Source organism: Canis lupus, chromosome 6 (genome assembly GCF_011100685.1).
Source record: "Canis lupus familiaris isolate Mischka breed German Shepherd chromosome 6, alternate assembly UU_Cfam_GSD_1.0, whole genome shotgun sequence".
In the NCBI taxonomy this organism is placed as follows: domain Eukaryota; kingdom Metazoa; phylum Chordata; class Mammalia; order Carnivora; family Canidae; genus Canis; species Canis lupus.
Window position 1 is genome coordinate 12,241,832 of NC_049227.1, and position 17,555 is coordinate 12,259,386.

Sequence of the window (17,555 nt, forward strand, 5' to 3'; positions counted from 1 at the left end):
ACTAGCTAACATGAATATACTCAAATAATGACCCCTTTTCGCTCTTTTCTTTATGGAGGGGATGACTGCAGAGCTCTGGAAGTTAATGGATTAGGGAAATATATTTAGATAGACATCACTTCAGCTTTTTTCTTCCGTTTTTTTTATTGTAAATTACACATTATGTAAAGTTTACTATTTTAACTATTTTACAACATACAGTTCATGGCATTAAGTACATTCACATTGTTGTGCAACCATCACCACCATCAATATGGAAAACGTTCTCATCTTGCAAAACTGGAACTCTGTCTCCATTAAATAATTAACTTCCCACCCTGCCTCGCCTCGCCCCTGGCAACCATTGTACATTATGTAGCTATGATTATGACTGCTCTAAGTACCTCACCTAAATGGAATCATGTAGTATTTGTCTTTTTGTAACTGGTTTATTTCACTGAGGATTATGTAGCCGGTGCTAGAATCTTCTTCCTTTTTAAGGCTGGATTTTACTCCATTGTACATAAAGACCACATGTTACTTGTCTCTTGATATGTTGATGGACACTTGGATTACTTTTGCATTTTGGCTGTTGTGAATAATGCTGCAACAAGCATGGGTGTATAAATACGTTTGAGACCCTGCTTTCAGTTCTTTTAAGTATATACCCAAAAGTGGAATTGCTGGATCATATGGTAATTTTATCTTTAATTTTTGAGGAGCTCTCATGCCTACAGTGGCTGCATCAGTTTGCATTCCACCAACAGTGTACGAGGGTTCTAATTTCTCCAACATGTGTTATTTCCTGGCTTTCTGGTATTAGACATCTTAAGAGATGGCAGGTGGTAACTCATTGTGGCTTTGATTTGCATTTCCCTCATGACTAGTGATGTGGAGGATTTTCCCACGTGCTTATTGGACACCTATGTGTTGTCTTTGAGAAATGTCTGTTCAGGTCTTTTGCCCATTTTGAATCATGTAGGTATCTGTTGTTGGGCTTTAGGAGTTCTCTCTATATTGTGGTATGAATCCCTTACCAAATACATAGTTGGCAGAAATTTTTCCCATTTTCTAGGTTATCTTTTTCTTCTGTGGATTGTGTCTCCTTAGGCACAGAATCTGTAGGCACCACCCCTGTTTTGAACCGGTCAAAAGTTGGGAGACATGGTTAAGTCGGTTGAGTCGCTTTCCTCTGAGTGTAGTTCTCTGAGAGCTGCCTTCAGGAAGATCACCCATGTTCAACACAGATGGAGTTAATGTGTGTGTCCTGGTTTGCCCAAGACACTCTTGGATTGCACCCATATTCCTTCCGGTTTAACATTTATCACAGACTGAAGTCTATTTGGCCAGTGAATGTGTGACCACCACCTCCATGTGGAGGCCTGAAGTATGTTGCACTCTTCCATGTGTATGGCCGCGGTGTCCACGGCCAAGAGGTTTTCACAGCCAACTGTCATCTGGCTGCTCTGGGTACCAAAAATGGAGCTGCTCGGGCTCCTCAGGTGCTCCTGTGGTTACTTGCTCTTCACCTCGGCTGCCAGCAGGGATTCTGGGCCCTCTTGATGGGCCTGGGATTCTCAAGGGCAGCCCGCAGTCCACTCTTGCTGGCGCCCAGTGTGTGCTGAGTGTAAAGCCCTGCCTTCAGCAGCTCCGGGTTTTCGTCTTCTCCTCAACTCCTTGTGTCAGGAGTCTCCTCAGAGAAATTCCTGCCCAGGGAACAGCCTTCGTGTTCCAAGATTCTGTTTTTGTATTTCTTCAAATTGGACTTTTAGGGGGTTTGGTTTTGTTTTGGGAGCAGGGAGGTAACTGTGCAGTTTATTCTCCTGAATGAGAATCATCTTGTACTGTAGAGAGCTGCCCCTAAGAAAGGGTCCCGCCGCCCTCTTCCTCCTACCAGCCTCTTCAGTGTCGCTGCTGCCACTGTTCCTGCCGTTGGTATGTTCACACCTCTGCATCTTCTTTCCCCCTCAGTCCTACAGCAGACCCCCATCAAAGGTGGCTGAAGGGAAGGTCCAGGGATCAAATGCCTGTTTATCCATGTTGTGTTTCCTTGCCAGACCAGAAGCTTACTGAGGGCAGGAATGCTATTTTATTCATCTTAATGTCCCCCAGAACTCAGTTCAGTTGCAAAACTCTGGAACTGAACCAACAAGAACTCTGGTTTTCTGGTTTGGGGGTTTGGTTTCTTAGGGGTCATGTGAAAACCAAGAGGCAGTGTGTTTCCACTGTGGTTTGTTTTCATTCCAGGGTCTAACATACAGTCAGGTTTTCAATGTTTACAGGTGGCTTTATCAGTGAACTTGGTAAGCTCCTATGCACGCACACCTCTTCCATGTTACTATTTCCAACGCAATGCCATTACAGGGGCCAGTGTCGTTCAGGGACGTGGCTGTGGACTTCACCCAGGAGGAGTGGCAGCAGCTGGAGCCCAATGAGAAGACCATCTACAGGGATGTGATGCTGGAGAACTACAGCCATCTCGTCTCCGTGGGTGAGAAGAGCTTGCTGTCTGGGTTGCTGCCCCGGGGGTGGGGTATGAGGGGCAACTGCCTATTTAATTTTTCCCTCAGGTTTGAAGAAATAAGTGATAGGACCTTTTCACTCCTTTTGGGCACCAGATAGGGTATTTGTACGTTTGCCTCCATTGAAGCATTCTGACTTTGCAAAGGTGCGAAACTGGCCCATTTTATCCTGTAGCCTCTAGGCCTCTGGGACAGGATCTCAGACTCAGAGTTCAGAGAGCCCAGCAGCCCATCTGAGTCTGCCTCTGTTTCTCACAGGGTATGACAGCACCAAACCGAAAGTGATCCTCAAATTGGAACAGGGAGAGGAGCCATGGGTAGCTGAAGGTGAACTGCCATGTCAGAGTCATCTGGGTAAGTTAGCATGGTATTGTTGTGAACATGGTCACCCCGAGCCTCTGCCTCTCGTGCTTCAGCGACACATCCCAGGGCACAGGCAGCACGTTGCTCCCTCCAGTGCAGCAGGCAGGCTGTTCTCCTGATTTTACATTTGATGTACACCTGAAGGCATTTTCCGTGCCAGCTAATGCCAAGGATCCAGTCACTTCCTCCTGCGTTCTTAGTAACTCACCTACTCGTGAGAGTACAGAATTCCGTTGTTTGCAGGCATTCAGAAGTCTAAGAGAAAAATGAACTTGAGGCTTTCTCATTCGTTCTTTTTGTCTTCCATTTTCATTCTTCTTTGCTGTGAAGTGCCTCAGGCTGGTTTTCTGCCTGTTTTCACTCCCTTCTCTGTGCCAAGTACCACTCAGATACCAAAACCTGTCCCCTCCCTGAGCTGGTTGAGGGCGGAGGGCGGCCACTGCCGTGCCATGGGTGCATCTGTGTGCTGTTGGGCAGTGATGAGTACAGGCCTCTAAGCCAGTCCTCCCGTGGTGATGATGTTGAAAACTGGCCCCCCGTGCTTCGGAGCCCAAATATAACTTGAAGACAGTTGGGGATAAAGAGGAATAAGAGCTTTGTTGCTGGGACAGCTGGGTGGCTCAGCGGTTGAGCGTCTGCCTTTGGCTTAGGGTGTAATCCCGGTTCCTGGATCAAGTCCCACATCGGGCTTCCTGTGAGGAGACTGCTTCTCCCTCTGCCTATGTCTCCGCTTCTCTCTCTCTCTGTCTCTCATGAAAAAATAAATAAAATCTTTTAAAAAATAATAATAAAGAGCTTGTTGCTTTGTCAGGCAGAGGAGGCTGCAGTGGGATGTGGCCTTCACAAACTGCGAGGAAGGGGTTTGAGGTGGGGGGTTATAGGGAAATAGAGGATCTAGCCGGTTTCACAGGAATTGTCTATATGCTGCCAGCCTTAGCAGTTGTTTTCAGGGTGGAGCCAGGTCCTGAGACCACAAGCTAAGAAGGATGGTAAGGAAGGTTTGCAGGAGTGAGAGAAAAGCGTACTTTAAAATCCAGCTTTGGGATGCCTGGGTGGCTCAGCAGTTGAGCCCCTTCCTTTTGGCCCAGGGCATGATCCTGGAGTCTGGGATCAAGTTCCACATCAGGCTCCCTGAATGGACTCTGCTTCTCCCTCTGCCTGTGTCTCTGCCTCTCTCTCTCTGTGTCGCTCATGAATAAATAAATAAAATCTTTTACAAAATTAAAAAAAAAAAATTAAAAAATAAAATCCAGCTTTGCTGCAGCATCGGTGCAACCATCTTGATTTTTGTTCAGCTTTGTGCTTTAAGCGGTTTCGGTGTGGCAGAGCGGCAATGAGTGAGGCCTTCTTCTTTTCCCCCTGCATTCCTTTGTGTTCCCACGCCTGCAGCCACCAGGGATATGCAGGGAGTGTTCACTCATAAGTAAGGTTAGCCCCCAGGACCCCGTTGGCCATTCTTTTTTGAAAAGTTCTGAGTGTATTGATCCTCATGAAAAATCCTCACAATCACTTCAGATAAAGTCACTGCAGAGTCATTACTTCTGTCTTCCAGTCTCAGGCTCACCATTTGCCAGCAGTCCCCCTGACTTTTCTTCGTCCTGCTCTTGCGTTCTCTCAGTGTTTCCTGAAGGTCTTTTTCTTCTTGTATAAGCCATGTCTTGTGAGTCTGTATTTGGTTCCCTTTTTTTGGTATAATCCAAGGAATCCTAGATCATGCCAAAGCCTGTTGTCTTGCCACCACCAGAATTTCCTATTCCAAATAAAAAGCTGACGCGTGCTGTGGTCTTGTACGCTGTGGCTAGTTGTTCCCAAATTACTGTGGCCTTCCTGGGACGAAGAACATCAGTGATCATTTGTGTCTCCTGAAGTTGTCTCTCGGTTGTGAACTTCCTGGATGGCATAGTTCGTGGGTCATTCATGATGACCTCTGAGCTTCAAACAACTAATAGAGGAAAGGAGCCTGTTTTCCGTTCTTTAGTTTTCTTCAGGTCCCTTAAAAAGGTTGCTGTTTCTTATCTTTTGTGAAATGCTTTAAAAAGTTCCTGCATATTCTTAATTTCTTCTGACATCATCGTAAAGGATATTTTCTCATACCTGGATTACAGTGAATCCTAGTTGAAAATTGCAAAGGCTGTTCATCTGAAATATCCACTTGATTTAACACTGGGCTGACAGGATGAGCCTGTCTTTCTTCTGTGTCTTCTGAAATAGAATTTATATTCTCTTTTCAGGTCCCAACCAATATGATGCGATGTTGCCCATCAAAATTCATGTCCTGTTTCCCCAGACTCTTGTTAAATCCCATTTTGTCTAGATTTCAAGACTATCATAGTCCCTCCACATGCACTTTTCTTACTCAAATTGATTTCTTTCCTTCTTTTTTTGTACTTATAAAGAGATAACAATATATACTTGAAATTAATATAACACTGTATGTTAATTATATTTGAATTTGAAAAATAAATTTAAAAAATTTAAAAACCGGGATCCCTGGGTGGCGCAGCGGTTTGGTGCATGCCTTTGGCCCAGGGCGCGATCCTGGAGACCCGGGATCGAATCCCACGTCGGGCTCCCGGTGCATGGAGCCTGCTTCTCCCTCTGCCTGTGTCTCTGCCTCTCTCTCTCTCTCTCTCTCTGTGACTATCATAAATAAATAAAAAATTAAAAAAAAAAAACTTTAAAAAAATAAATAAATAAATAAATAATAAAAAATTTAAAAACCTACCCCAAAAGAAATATCAAGGCTCAGAAAAACACAGATGCATAACAAAATTTACCATTTTAACATTTTTAAGCATACAGTTCAAAGATAATTAACTATATTCACATTATTGTGCAATAGAACCTCTAGAACTTTACCCTTAAAAGTTCACCTCTAAAAAAAAAAAAAGTTCACCTCTTATTTAAGCTTTCCTTAATTGCTCATTCACCACATTTGTCTATTCCTTCTCTTGATCCCCATTCCACAGTTACCACAAAAGTTAGATATGATTGTGTATTTGTTACTTGAGCCTTTCTCTACCTGAATTAAAGTCTCCCAAAGAGTAAGGATCTTTTCACTCTGCTTTGATATGTGACATATTGAAGGCATTCTGTAGATTTTTCACAGACTGAAAACCTAGGGATGAAAGCCCTTTATTACTGATCGGTTGAGACATAATTTATCCTCAACTGGGGATTTGATAAAATGGGGATGGTGGGGATGCCTGGGTGGCTCAGCAGTTGAGTGTCTACCTTCAGCTCTGGGCGTGATCCAGACTATCCAGGGTCTGGGGATCTGGGGATCGAATCATGCATTGGGCTCCCTGCAGGGAGCCTGCTTCTCCCTCTGCCTATGTCTCTGCCTCTCTCTCTGTCCCTCATGAATAAATAAATAAAATCTTAAAAAAAAAAACCAAAAAAACAGGATTAAGGTGGTACCTGAAAGCACCCCATTTGATCAGTTAGGAAGTACTTTAGCTTCTAATCACAGAGTCCAGGAAAACTAGGAAATGTAGCCATACCCTTCTCAGATACCGGGTTTAGTTAGGAAAGGGGAACATGGCTGCCTGGGTTGTTCAGATGGAGCTTTCATATAGAGTACTTACTTTCAAGTATGTGTTACATGCAATTTTGTAATCATGCTATTTTAAAAATTAATGGAAGTTAAGTGGGTAAGAAGTGATTTGATAAATCTTTTAAAGCTTCCCCTGAACTATAAACAGATGTTAAGTATAGCTACTGCTGGAAGCCATATTGGTGAATAAGAGCATGAGTACAGGCTGGTGGTTGGAAATAAATGGGCATAGCCTGGCTTCCTGTAGCAGAAGGTATTTTGGAAGATTGGTGAAATGATAGTTTGAATATATTTGTGAGTCCAGGTAATGAAAAATCTTACTGGTAAATGATAACTTCTGTTTTTTTGTTGTTGTTCTTTTTGTTTTTGTTTTTGTTTTTTTGTTTTCCTGTTGGTATTTGGAACTTTGGGGCCCAGGAGTAGTGTAAATTTCTGAGCACAGAACAGTTGGTGTTGCACTGATTGTGGATGAAGACAGCTAACAGTAGCTCTGAGGCTCCAAAAATTTGTGAGAGACATAGAAATAAAAGTTAATCCTGTAGGGGCAGCTTTAGAAATCTGTGATTTAAGGTTTTACACTAAACAAAATCTGCACCTATGCAACTCTTGCTGGTTTTCAGGACTCAGTGTTGTGATGTGACTGATATGAAATTTAAGTCAGCAAATTGAAAGAAAATCGATGGTGTTTGTTTTTTATCATATACTGTTCTGAGAGATTTACATGCACTCAGTTGGTCCTTTCCCAGTGCTGTATTTTGGGCACATTTCAGCTGTGTGAAGCTGCAGCACAGTTAAATAACTTGCTCAAGACCCAGCCAGTAGTACATTGGAGATGGATCTGAATCGAGGTAGCCTCATCTCTGCTCTTTTAGCCACCTACTCTGTTGTGCAAACAGGTGCAGTTAGGGTTGAGTCAGCCATGGGAACACTTCTGAAAGCTGATGTTAGTGGCTTGGTCTCTTGTCATCTGGTCCCATCTTACATTTCCTTTGGATATTTATATGCCTAGATATCTGCTTCCAGGTAAATGTGAACAAGGACTGGGGAGTTGGAGCCCTGGTTGTAGGATTATCTCTAAAGATGAGGAGATAGGAATTTGTAAAATGTTTATTTGGATTTATGTGCAGAATAGAAAGACAGATTTTGAAGGGTGTGGGCCAGTGAGGATGTCATCATAGTAATCTTAGTATGAAGTAGTACTTCACAGTTTAATATAATTGCTATCTCTTACTGCCAGTGTAATCCATACTTGGATGTTTTCTTTGAACATTCATGCATCAATTGCTCTTGCTCTCTCGCTGAACTGACGTAGTCAAGAGACCTCCCATTTCTGCCTTAATCTGTGCTCTTACAGTGATGTTGCCCTCTGCTCACCAGTTCTTGGGTTTATCTCACCTTTTCTACCAGTTTTGAACATGTTTGTGAAGTAACAAAGGTACTTGTGTTCAGTGTGAGTTTACTATCCCTTTTTTTCTCTAGTGCTGAGTCCTGTCCCCCGTCATCCATTCCCTGTGCCTACCCCACCCCACTCCCATGTGTGTGTGGGGGTCTGTCTTATGTGACAAATCAAGGGGAAAGGGGGTCTGTATACTTGTGATGATTTTTATTTGTGGAGATTGGCTGTAAAGCCAGAGTCAGCTCCACAGTAGGGCACTTGAGTAACACTCCCATTTGATACCTGTGTGTTCAGATTCTCAAAATTTGTTTAATTTTATTCCTTTGTAGAAGTCTGGAAGGTTGATGACCTGATAGAGAGAATCCCAGGAAATGAAGAAGAACATTCAAGGCAAGCTATTTCTGTCAATGACAAAACCCTGATTGAAGAGAGAGAGAATGTATTTGATAAAACATATAATGTGGAAACAAGCCTTGTTCCTTCAAGCATAATATCTCATACTTGTGTCTCATGTGGAAAGAATTTAGAATCTACTTCAGAATTAATTATTAGTGATGGAAGCTATGCAAGAAAGAAACCTGATGAGTGTAGTGAATGCGGGAAGATGTACCATGGAGGGAAACCCTATGAATGTAATCAAAATGGGGAAAGCTATTCTCAAAATGAAGAAAGTATTCTTCAGAAAATTAATATTTTGGAGAAACCCTTTGAATATAATGAATGCATGGAAGCCTTAGACAATGAAGCTGTTTTCCTTGCTCATAAGAGAGCTTATATAGGGGAAAAGCCCTATGAATGGAATGACTCTGGGTCAGACTTCATCCAGATGTCAAGTTTTAATGTATACCAGAGATCACAGATGGAATTGAAGCCCTTTGAATGCAGCGAATGTGGAAAATCCTTCTGTAAAAAGTCAAAATTAATCATACATCAAAGGGCCCATACAGGGGAGAAACCTTATGAATGTAATGTTTGTGGGAAATCCTTCAGTCAAAAGGGGACTCTCACTGTCCATCGGAGATCACACTTAGAGGAGAAGCCCTATAAATGTAACGAATGTGGGAAAACCTTCTGTCAGAAGTTACATCTCACCCAACACTTGAGAACTCATTCAGGTGAGAAGCCCTACGAATGTAATGAATGTGGGAAAACCTTCTGCCAGAAGACCCATCTCACCCTACACCAGAGGAATCATTCAGGAGAAAGACCCTATCCTTGTAACGAATGTGGGAAATCCTTTTCCCGCAAGTCTGCCCTCAGTGACCATCAAAGAACGCATACAGGAGAGAAACTTTACAAATGTAATGAATGTGGGAAATCCTACTACCGAAAATCTACCCTCATTACACATCAGAGGACACACACAGGAGAGAAACCCTATCAGTGCAGTGAATGTGGGAAGTTCTTCTCTCGAGTGTCATACCTCACTATACATTACAGAAGTCACTTAGAAGAGAAACCCTATGAATGTAACGAGTGTGGGAAAACCTTCAATTTAAATTCAGCCTTCATTAGACATCGGAAGGTACACACAGATGAGAAACCCCACGAATGTAGTGAATGCGGGAAACTCTCTCAGTTCTCATATCTCACTGACCATCCTACAGCTCCTTTGGGAGACAAACCCTATGAATGTAATGAGTGTGGGAAAATCTTCCTTGACAGTTCAACCTTCAATGGGCACCAGTCGCTTCCAAAAGGGGAGAAATCCTATGAATGTAACATCTGTGGAAAATTATTTTCTGAGTTGTCTTACTACACAATACATTACAGAAGTCATTCTGAAGAGAAACCCTATGGGTGCAGTGAATGTGGGAAAACCTTCTCCCATAATTCATCCCTCTTCAGACATCAAAGAGTGCACACAGGCGAGAAGCCCTATGAGTGTTATGAATGTGGGAAGTTCTTCTCTCAGAAGTCCTATCTTACCATCCACCACCGAATCCATTCGGGAGAGAAGCCCTATGAATGTAGTAAATGTGGGAAAGTCTTCTCTCGGATGTCAAACCTCACTGTACACTATAGAAGCCATTCAGGAGAGAAGCCCTATGAATGTAATGAATGTGGAAAAGTCTTTTCTCAGAAGTCATACCTCACTGTACACTATAGGACTCATTCAGGAGAGAAACCCTATGAATGTAATGAGTGTGGGAAAAAATTCCACCACAGGTCAGCCTTCAATAGCCATCAGAGAATTCACAGGAGAGGTAATGTGAATGTACTAGATGTAGAGAATCTCCTGTGAAGCCAAAACCCTCTGAGTATGACGAAATCTAATAGGGAGTTGGATGTCATTGAGAGTTCGTGTTTCTGAATGGGGAAAACCATTTAGGCATTAGATTCATCACCACCTGATTTCTCACAGAAAGGAATCCCTAGGAATGCAAGAAGAAGCAAAGCCTTCAGCAAGGTCCTACAACCCATTGGGCACAAGATAATTTATACAGGAGTGAAACTTGATGAATATTTAATATTTATTTTGGAATTCAAATTGTATTTACATATCAGGGAATCATACCAAGGCAAGATCTGTCAGAGTGATGAATGTGGGAAAACATATTGTCTTGGAAATTGTTATACTAAAAGCCATATTTCTGATGTAAATTCCAGTGTTTATAGGAAAACTATCAGAAGCTCTCAGCTCTGAATAAACAATTGTATAAAATGAAGTTTTGGAATCATCAGGAGTTTAAAATGAGGACAGTAGCATTAAACACATATATGGCAGTTTCTATCATGTTTTAAAAATATGGTCTAACAGCAATTCTATGCAAATTTGGGGTTGAATTTTTGGGAAAAGGCAGTATTCTAATTTGAGTCTTAAGGTGGCAAAGTGTACTAATACAGGCTATATGTTTTTGGTGAGACATTTGCTAGATACTGGATAATTAAATACATGATTTTCTATTGGGAGGCATTGACAAATGAGTTTCTAGTGAATGCCCCATCAATAAAACCTAAGCTGTGGGTTTTATAGTGATTTCAACTACATTTGAGCAAAAAAGATTTTTAAAACACTATTTTCATAAACTATGCATAGATGACTTGGAGTTAAGTCTGGGTCAGTAGAAGGCAGCATCCACATTGTTATCTGTAGAATACACACAACTCTCATGCCACTCCACTTGTCTAATCAATAGGTTTAAGTGCACAGTATGCCAATACAATGTCTTTCAGAAACGTCATCTCTCCTTTTATTTGACATGAATATTATGTCATTTTTGTGTGCACTGTCCCTCATTCCCAGTATTTTGGAACAAATACAAGTTTCTAGCAGTGTCCTTAACTCAGTGTCCTTTCTCCCCTTATTCCTCTCTGGAAGAGTTTGTCCACCATTTCCTCACATGACAGATTCATCTGAACCAATCATGATAATTCCACTCCAGTTGCCAGTAATTGTTTATATGGTCACATGACTTAGTTCTGGGCCAAGGAATGTAAGGGTCATTTAAAAATCAAAAATTAATCACTGGACTACATCACATGGAAGCAAGTAATCTAAGATGCAAAGAAGTCACGTGGTAAGGTTAACATCCATTTGTGTTCCTCATAAGCTATGAATTTGAAAAGAACTTCTCTACCTGGATGAAAAGTATTTAAAACTACAAGCACCAGCATATCTAATACTAAAATATTGAAAGTTTTCTCCAGGTTGCAAAAATGAAAAAAAGATTAAAAAAGGTATCTCCTGTCACTAATTATATTCAGTATTCTGCAAAAGGACCTAGCCAGGAGAATAAGGGAAGAAAAATAGTTAAACAGTAAGGATTAGAAAGAAGGAAAACTTTTATTTTCATTTGACATGATTTTGTACATTGAAAGTTCTGAGGAATGCACAGATAGTTAGAATTAATAAATTTAGCAAGGTCCCTACATACAAGCTTATTATGCAAAAATAGCTTTTTAGTATACCAGCAGTGAACATAAAAAAAATGAACATCTTAAAAGCAATGCCACTTACAGTAGCATCAAAATCCTCAAGTGCCTCGAGGGAAAATGACCTAACACCATATTTTTAAGAATAGTGTCCAGAAAAATAATTCGCAGAACTCAGAGACATATCTAGTTCCTGACCTCCAGCACGGTCTTAAAAAGATACCAATTTTCCCCAAAATTAATTCACATGTTCAGAGCAATCTTAAAAGTCTTAGTAAGTTAATCAAAAGTAAGCTAACTCTAAAATTCAAATGAAAATTCAGAAGACCAGTAATAGTCCAGGCTATTGTCTGGAATAGGTGGAGTGAAAACTTACATTGTCAGATATCAAGGAAGGCCTGTCCTAAAGCTGCAGAAGTTATAATTGTGTGGTATTGGTACAGAGATAAATTGACTATTGGGACAGAATAAAGATTCCAGAAACACCCATATATAATACAGTCACTTGTTTTTTGATGAAGATGATAATGCAGTGTAATGGAAAAGGTACTGTTTAATAGAAAAAATGGATTGAGATGGATTACAGATCTGAATATGGCATGTAAAATAAAGCTTTCAGAAGAAAACTTAGGCTGTATGTAACCTTATAGTAAGGAAATTTTTCTTAAGACCCCCTCCCATCACTAAACTATAAAATAAAACCAGTTAGTTTGGATATATTAATTTTTTGGAACTTATGTTTGTCAAAAGGACCCCATTAAGAAAGCAAATAGGCAAGAAACGGGGAGAAGGTACTTGCAACTCATGTATCTGACAGCAGACTTGAGTGTAGAGGAGGAGTTGGTGATCATTTTTGGAAGGGGCCAGATAGTAAGTACTTGGGACTTGTGAGCTAGGTAGTCTCTGTGAACATGTCTGTGTTTCAATAAAACTTTATTCACAAACACAGGCAACAGTCTGGATTTGGCCCGAAGGCCACAGTTTCCAGCCCTGGATCTAAAAATTGAAAAAGAACAGTTACAAATCAACAAGAAAAAAGTAGAAAATGGGCAAAAGATTGGGACATCCACTTAACAAAAGGGAATATCTAGATAGCCAGTAAACACAAAAAGGTATGTTATTTTTGTTAGTAATCAGGGAAATGCAAATTTAAAACACTATGTGGTACTACCACCCGCCCACTGATACGGTTAAAATGAAAATCATGAAAAAGAAGTTTTGGCAAGGATGTAAGCAGCAGGAAGCCTACCCTACTGGAGGTATTGCCAGCTAGTTTGACCATTTTGGAAAGCTGGCACTTTGAACGTGCATATACCCTTTTAACACAAACCTAGCAGATAGGTGCACTTATATCAACCAAGGGACATGCTAGAATATTCATGGCCTAAAACTGCACAGACCAGAATTCTCTGAAGGCATGCATGCTGTAGAATGAATGAACCTAAGTGGTATGTTTCATTGCAGAAGACTACATACAGTGTTGAGAACAAGTGAACCGTAAGTATTTGCAGTGATAGCTCAGTTTCACAGAGACGAATGACGGAAGCCAGACACAGAAGCATCCACACTGCATGACTCTGTAACATATAAGAAGAGAAAAACTTGTCTTTACAGTTAGAAATCAGGATAGCAGCCAGCTGTGGAGAAGACTGAAAGAGGGTATTTATCTGGTGCTGGTAATACTGTTCCTAAATCTGGGTGCTGAATATCTGAGTGTTCTGTACACTTAAGATATGTCTTTTTCTGCATGTATATTTTAAAATCCTGCATCATTTTGTGCAGGAAATATTCTTTAGAGTAGTTTTAATGGCAACTACAGAGATTTCCTTCACTGTGACCTTAAAGCTTAATATAAAGTATATTTTAAGTAAAATATTTGAAAAGGTGACAGGGCCATTACATATTTTGTCATCCTATCCTTTTGCATATATAAATGGGTCTGAACTGCCTCTTCCAATAAAGAACTAATGTGTGTAAACATTTTATATTCTCAAATGATTTTTCACATTCTGAATTTGGGATGCGCCTTCTGCATTACCGTCATAGAGAGGACTTGCTTGGAGGTAAATGCAGTAATAATGAGGACTTTGAATCGATGGGAAGTAGTACTTCTGTTTCCTTTTGGCAAATGTGAGATACTCCAATAACAGCACAGGGGTTTGTGAAAGAATCAGCCCAAGCTTTGTGTCATAAAGAGCGCGGGGTGGGGTAGGGTGGGAAGACTGCTGGCTGAGCTCAGGGGCACAGCAAGGGTGAAGGACCACGGGATGGAGTGGACTATGTGCACTTGATTTCATTTCCTCTTTCTCATACTAGGCAAAGCTTGAAGTTTTTTTTTTTTTTAAAGATTTTATTTATTTATTCATGATAGTCACAGAGAGAGAGAGAGAGAGGCAGAGACACAGGCAGAGGGAGAAGCGGGCTCCATGCACCAGGATCCCGACGTGGGATTCGATCCCGGGTCTCCAGGATCGCGCCCTGGGCCAAAGGCAGGCGCCAAACCGCTGCGCCACCCAGGGATCCCAAGCTTGAAGTTTAAACAGATTAATGACTTGCTAAAGGAGCAGATTGGGGCTTGATGGTATGCTCCCCCACACCAGCTGCCTGTTTGTTCTCTCCATCTGCTAGGCTTAACCACTAGGCATGTTAAGGGGAGTCAGGCACAGCCATGGCTCCCCTTCCATATCAGCCTGAGCCTGCCTCTTTCATCATGGGGTTGCCTCCTCCATCCCCATATTTACTACTGCTCAACTTGGCATCAGTAAACTTTTCAGATTTTTCCCCCTGAAGTCTCTTAAATACGCCAGATGTTAACGCTAGACCTCTTATACTTGAGGGTGAAAGGACCCGCTGCTCTTCACTGCATCCTAAATAATGCCCAATTCTGTGGTCCATCCAACTAAGTCCTTTAAAGAGAGGGAATGCGTGACCCATCGCACAACAGCGTTACAGTATTCCCCAAATTAAATTATTCAAAGGCTTTGAAGAAGTACAACAAATATGTAATCCCCTATCCCCTGCCCAGTCACCACTGAGGTAATCACGACAAAAAAAAAAAAAGTCGCCTTTCACGTTTAAGAAATCAGATTGCTGTAGTGCCTTTCAAATTGGGGAGCTAGTTGAATTGTTCACTTGTGAGCTGAGTATGGAGTGAAAATAATGCTGAGAAATCCTCCAAGGGAAGACAGGACAGTGGTCTCTCAATGGAAGAACATGTGGCCTCTGGACAGCAGAGAAACAGGTGCAAATATGGCATCTGCCCGGCACAGCTCCAGAACTGTATTCACACAACCGGCTGACTTGAACAGGAAAGCCAATGCTTAGCTCAGTACCACCAGACCAACCCTCAGCCTAGCAGGACCGAGGAGTAGATGGAACACACATGCAAGATTCAGCACCCTGATGCCATACCTCCCAAAACTAAGCTTTCCCAGCAACAGAAGAAATTTGGCTTATTTTAGTGGTTGGAAAGGAAGGAGAATCCTTTTGCAGCATGATTGGTCGGCTGGACAAGCAGGAAGTCCACACCAGCTTTGCCAGCTTTGGGGCACTGGGAAACAGTGTGAGTGGCTTTTCCTGCGGGCAAGATTGCAAGAAAAGGGGCTCTGGCAAAATCTGAGACTTCGGCCACTAAAAAGGAACAGATTGAACACCTCCGCTGGATAAACATCCTCAAAGTGTATTGGTAATGTGAGGTAGGAATGGAAAAGAGGTGAAATGTTGAATATGAACAGAAGATTCAGTAGTTCAGGTGAGCCGGTGGTTGATAGCTGAGAGGTACTGCGTGGCAAGCAGTGTTTGCAGAGCACCTCAACCAAAATCGAGGAAATGTGCTGAGGAAGGGGTACAGATGGAGGTTTCTGCAAGATCACAGGAGTCCCCGAACTGGGTGCAGAGGGGGAACTACTTGAGGGGGGGGGGTACTTAATTTCATATATCTGGCAAAAAAACAAAATGACCTTAAAAGAACAGCTGGTGCTCAAAACAGAAAAGATAAAAAAATCAAAGGATGTAAGGATACTGAAGATAAAATTTTGCAAGGCAATCAGTCAGGATAATTTCTCATCTTCCGTTTTTGGCTGTTGTGAAGTTAATAGGAACCAGATTTGCCCTTCTGACTAAACTGAAAAATTGGACAAATTAAAGTCCCGGCATTGGGACAATGGGCACAGGACGGTGCCCCGCAGGGGCGCCCAGCGCGCTCCCTGGACATCTTCCGAGCCACAGGGCGAGGAAAGGCACCCCAAGCCGCTGGGTGGGCTTCGCAAGCGGAACACAGGAGAGCCCCCAAACCTGTGACTCCAGGGCCTCGCTCTACAGGGAGAGGTGTGGCTCTGGCCTGGGGCGTGGCCTGCTGTGATCGGGGCGTGGTCAGGGACAGAGGCTTGTCCCCCACTCCAGGGGGTGTGGCTAAAGGATGTGGGTGTGGTTATACCTTGAGGGTGTGGCCATAGTAGGACGATTGGGTGGTGTGTAACAGCGAGTGGGGCGTGGCTGTCCGGGGGGCGTGATCTTTGGAGGTTGGGTGTAACAGTCAGTGGGGGCGTGTCCAGAAGCGGGGCGGGGCTCGGGGCGGGGCGTGGTCAGTAGTGGGGCGTGGCTGCGGTTGCAGACGGCGTCCGAAGCTTCAGGGGCCGCTCGGACGAGAACCGTCTGGATCTAATAGCACTTGGGGATCCGGCAGCCAGCGACCGGCTGTGGGCGGAGACGAGGGCGGCGGGAAGACAAGCAGGCCTGCGGGCCGGTGAGGACTGTTGGAGGCTCGGGCGTGAGGGCCGGGCCCCCGGGGCGGTGGGCCTGGCATCGGTAAGGGGGAGGGGACGTCCAGAAGGGGGTGAAGGGGGGATTGGGCGGAGTGGGAGGCGGTGCCTGGACAAAGGGCAGGGCCTCTGATCTCCCGTCCCTCGCCGCCTCTCCAGCCGCCCTGCCTGCCGGGCCATGTGGCACCCGCTGGTCCTGATGCTGCTGCTGTTCCCTGCCGTCTCCATCCCCAGCGCCACTGCCGCTCCCATCCCGGATGCCAGGAGCCAGGACAGCCTGCAGATCGTGCTCCAAGGTTGCAACTGCCTCTTGGGGTCTGGGGAGTGGAAGGAGAGAAGAAGGGCGGAGCAGACAGCAAGAGAAGTCAGAGGAACAGAGAGGAAGGGGGAGAGATGTGGAGAGAGGGGGTCTGAGGGACAGAAATACGATCATGTAACAGGACAGACGAAGGGCAGGGATGAGGAAGCGGGACGGAATAGAGACAAGAGACCGAGATAAGCACAGGGGACAAAATGGGAGTGTGGTCCGGCTGGTTTGACCCCTAGGGTCAAAGGGTGGACAGGGAAGGGGGTGGAGGGACAAAGAGCCCAGCCTGGAGGGGACTTGCTGTGAGACAGGGACAGCTTCCCCTCTGCCCCAGGGGCTTAGAGGCCTCCCCAGGAACTGCCACCACACAGAGGAGCAGTAGCACCAGAAAGCCCCTCCTAGAGCTCAACCTGTTCTCCTTCACCAGGTGCTCAAGCTGGAGGAAACAGAGCGCCCTGGGCATTCCCAAATCGAGTCCCTCACTCTGGCTGTCCTCCTGGGTTATGAGGTGGCTGCTGTGGTGGTGCAGCCCCAAAGCCCAGGAAGCTGGCCTGTAGTTCTGTGAGAAGCCTCCATGGCTACAGGCCATCTACAACAGGCTTCTTAAAGGGGGCCCACCTGGAAGGGAGACCTGGGTCCTCCCTCAGCTCAAACAGCCCACCCCCAAGACCTACTTCAGGCTAATCAGCAGCTGTCGGGGCTGGGGGTGGGCACCAGGGCACTGGCGGGGGACAGACATGTATCTTTACCAGCCCCCATCCTCAGCTCCATGTAGAAATAAAGTTTCTTACAGCCA

At 43.8% G+C, this 17,555-nt stretch overlaps 1 protein-coding gene across 6 annotated transcripts in view; it reads left to right on the top strand.

The window, feature by feature from the left end:
• RBAK (RB associated KRAB zinc finger) overlaps nt 1-17,555 on the top strand; it is a 51,968-nt gene extending 34,413 nt beyond the window's left edge. For 3 of the 6 annotated variants that reach the window (XM_038539543.1, XM_038539541.1, XM_038539542.1), the window contains exons 3-7: nt 2,344-2,470; nt 2,760-2,855; nt 8,146-8,206; nt 16,612-16,748; nt 17,187-17,555. In XM_038539543.1, the coding sequence (XP_038395471.1) occupies nt 2,344-2,470; nt 2,760-2,855; nt 8,146-8,206; nt 16,612-16,748; nt 17,187-17,266 (501 nt within the window). In that variant the 3' untranslated portion in view covers nt 17,267-17,555. Of the gene's footprint in view, nt 1-1,791; nt 1,915-2,343; nt 2,471-2,759; nt 2,856-8,145; nt 8,207-15,839; nt 16,019-16,275; nt 16,437-16,611; nt 16,749-17,186 lie in introns of those variants that run through there. The other 3 variants (XM_038539540.1, XM_038539545.1, XR_005360624.1) reach the window with 3 other exon arrangements.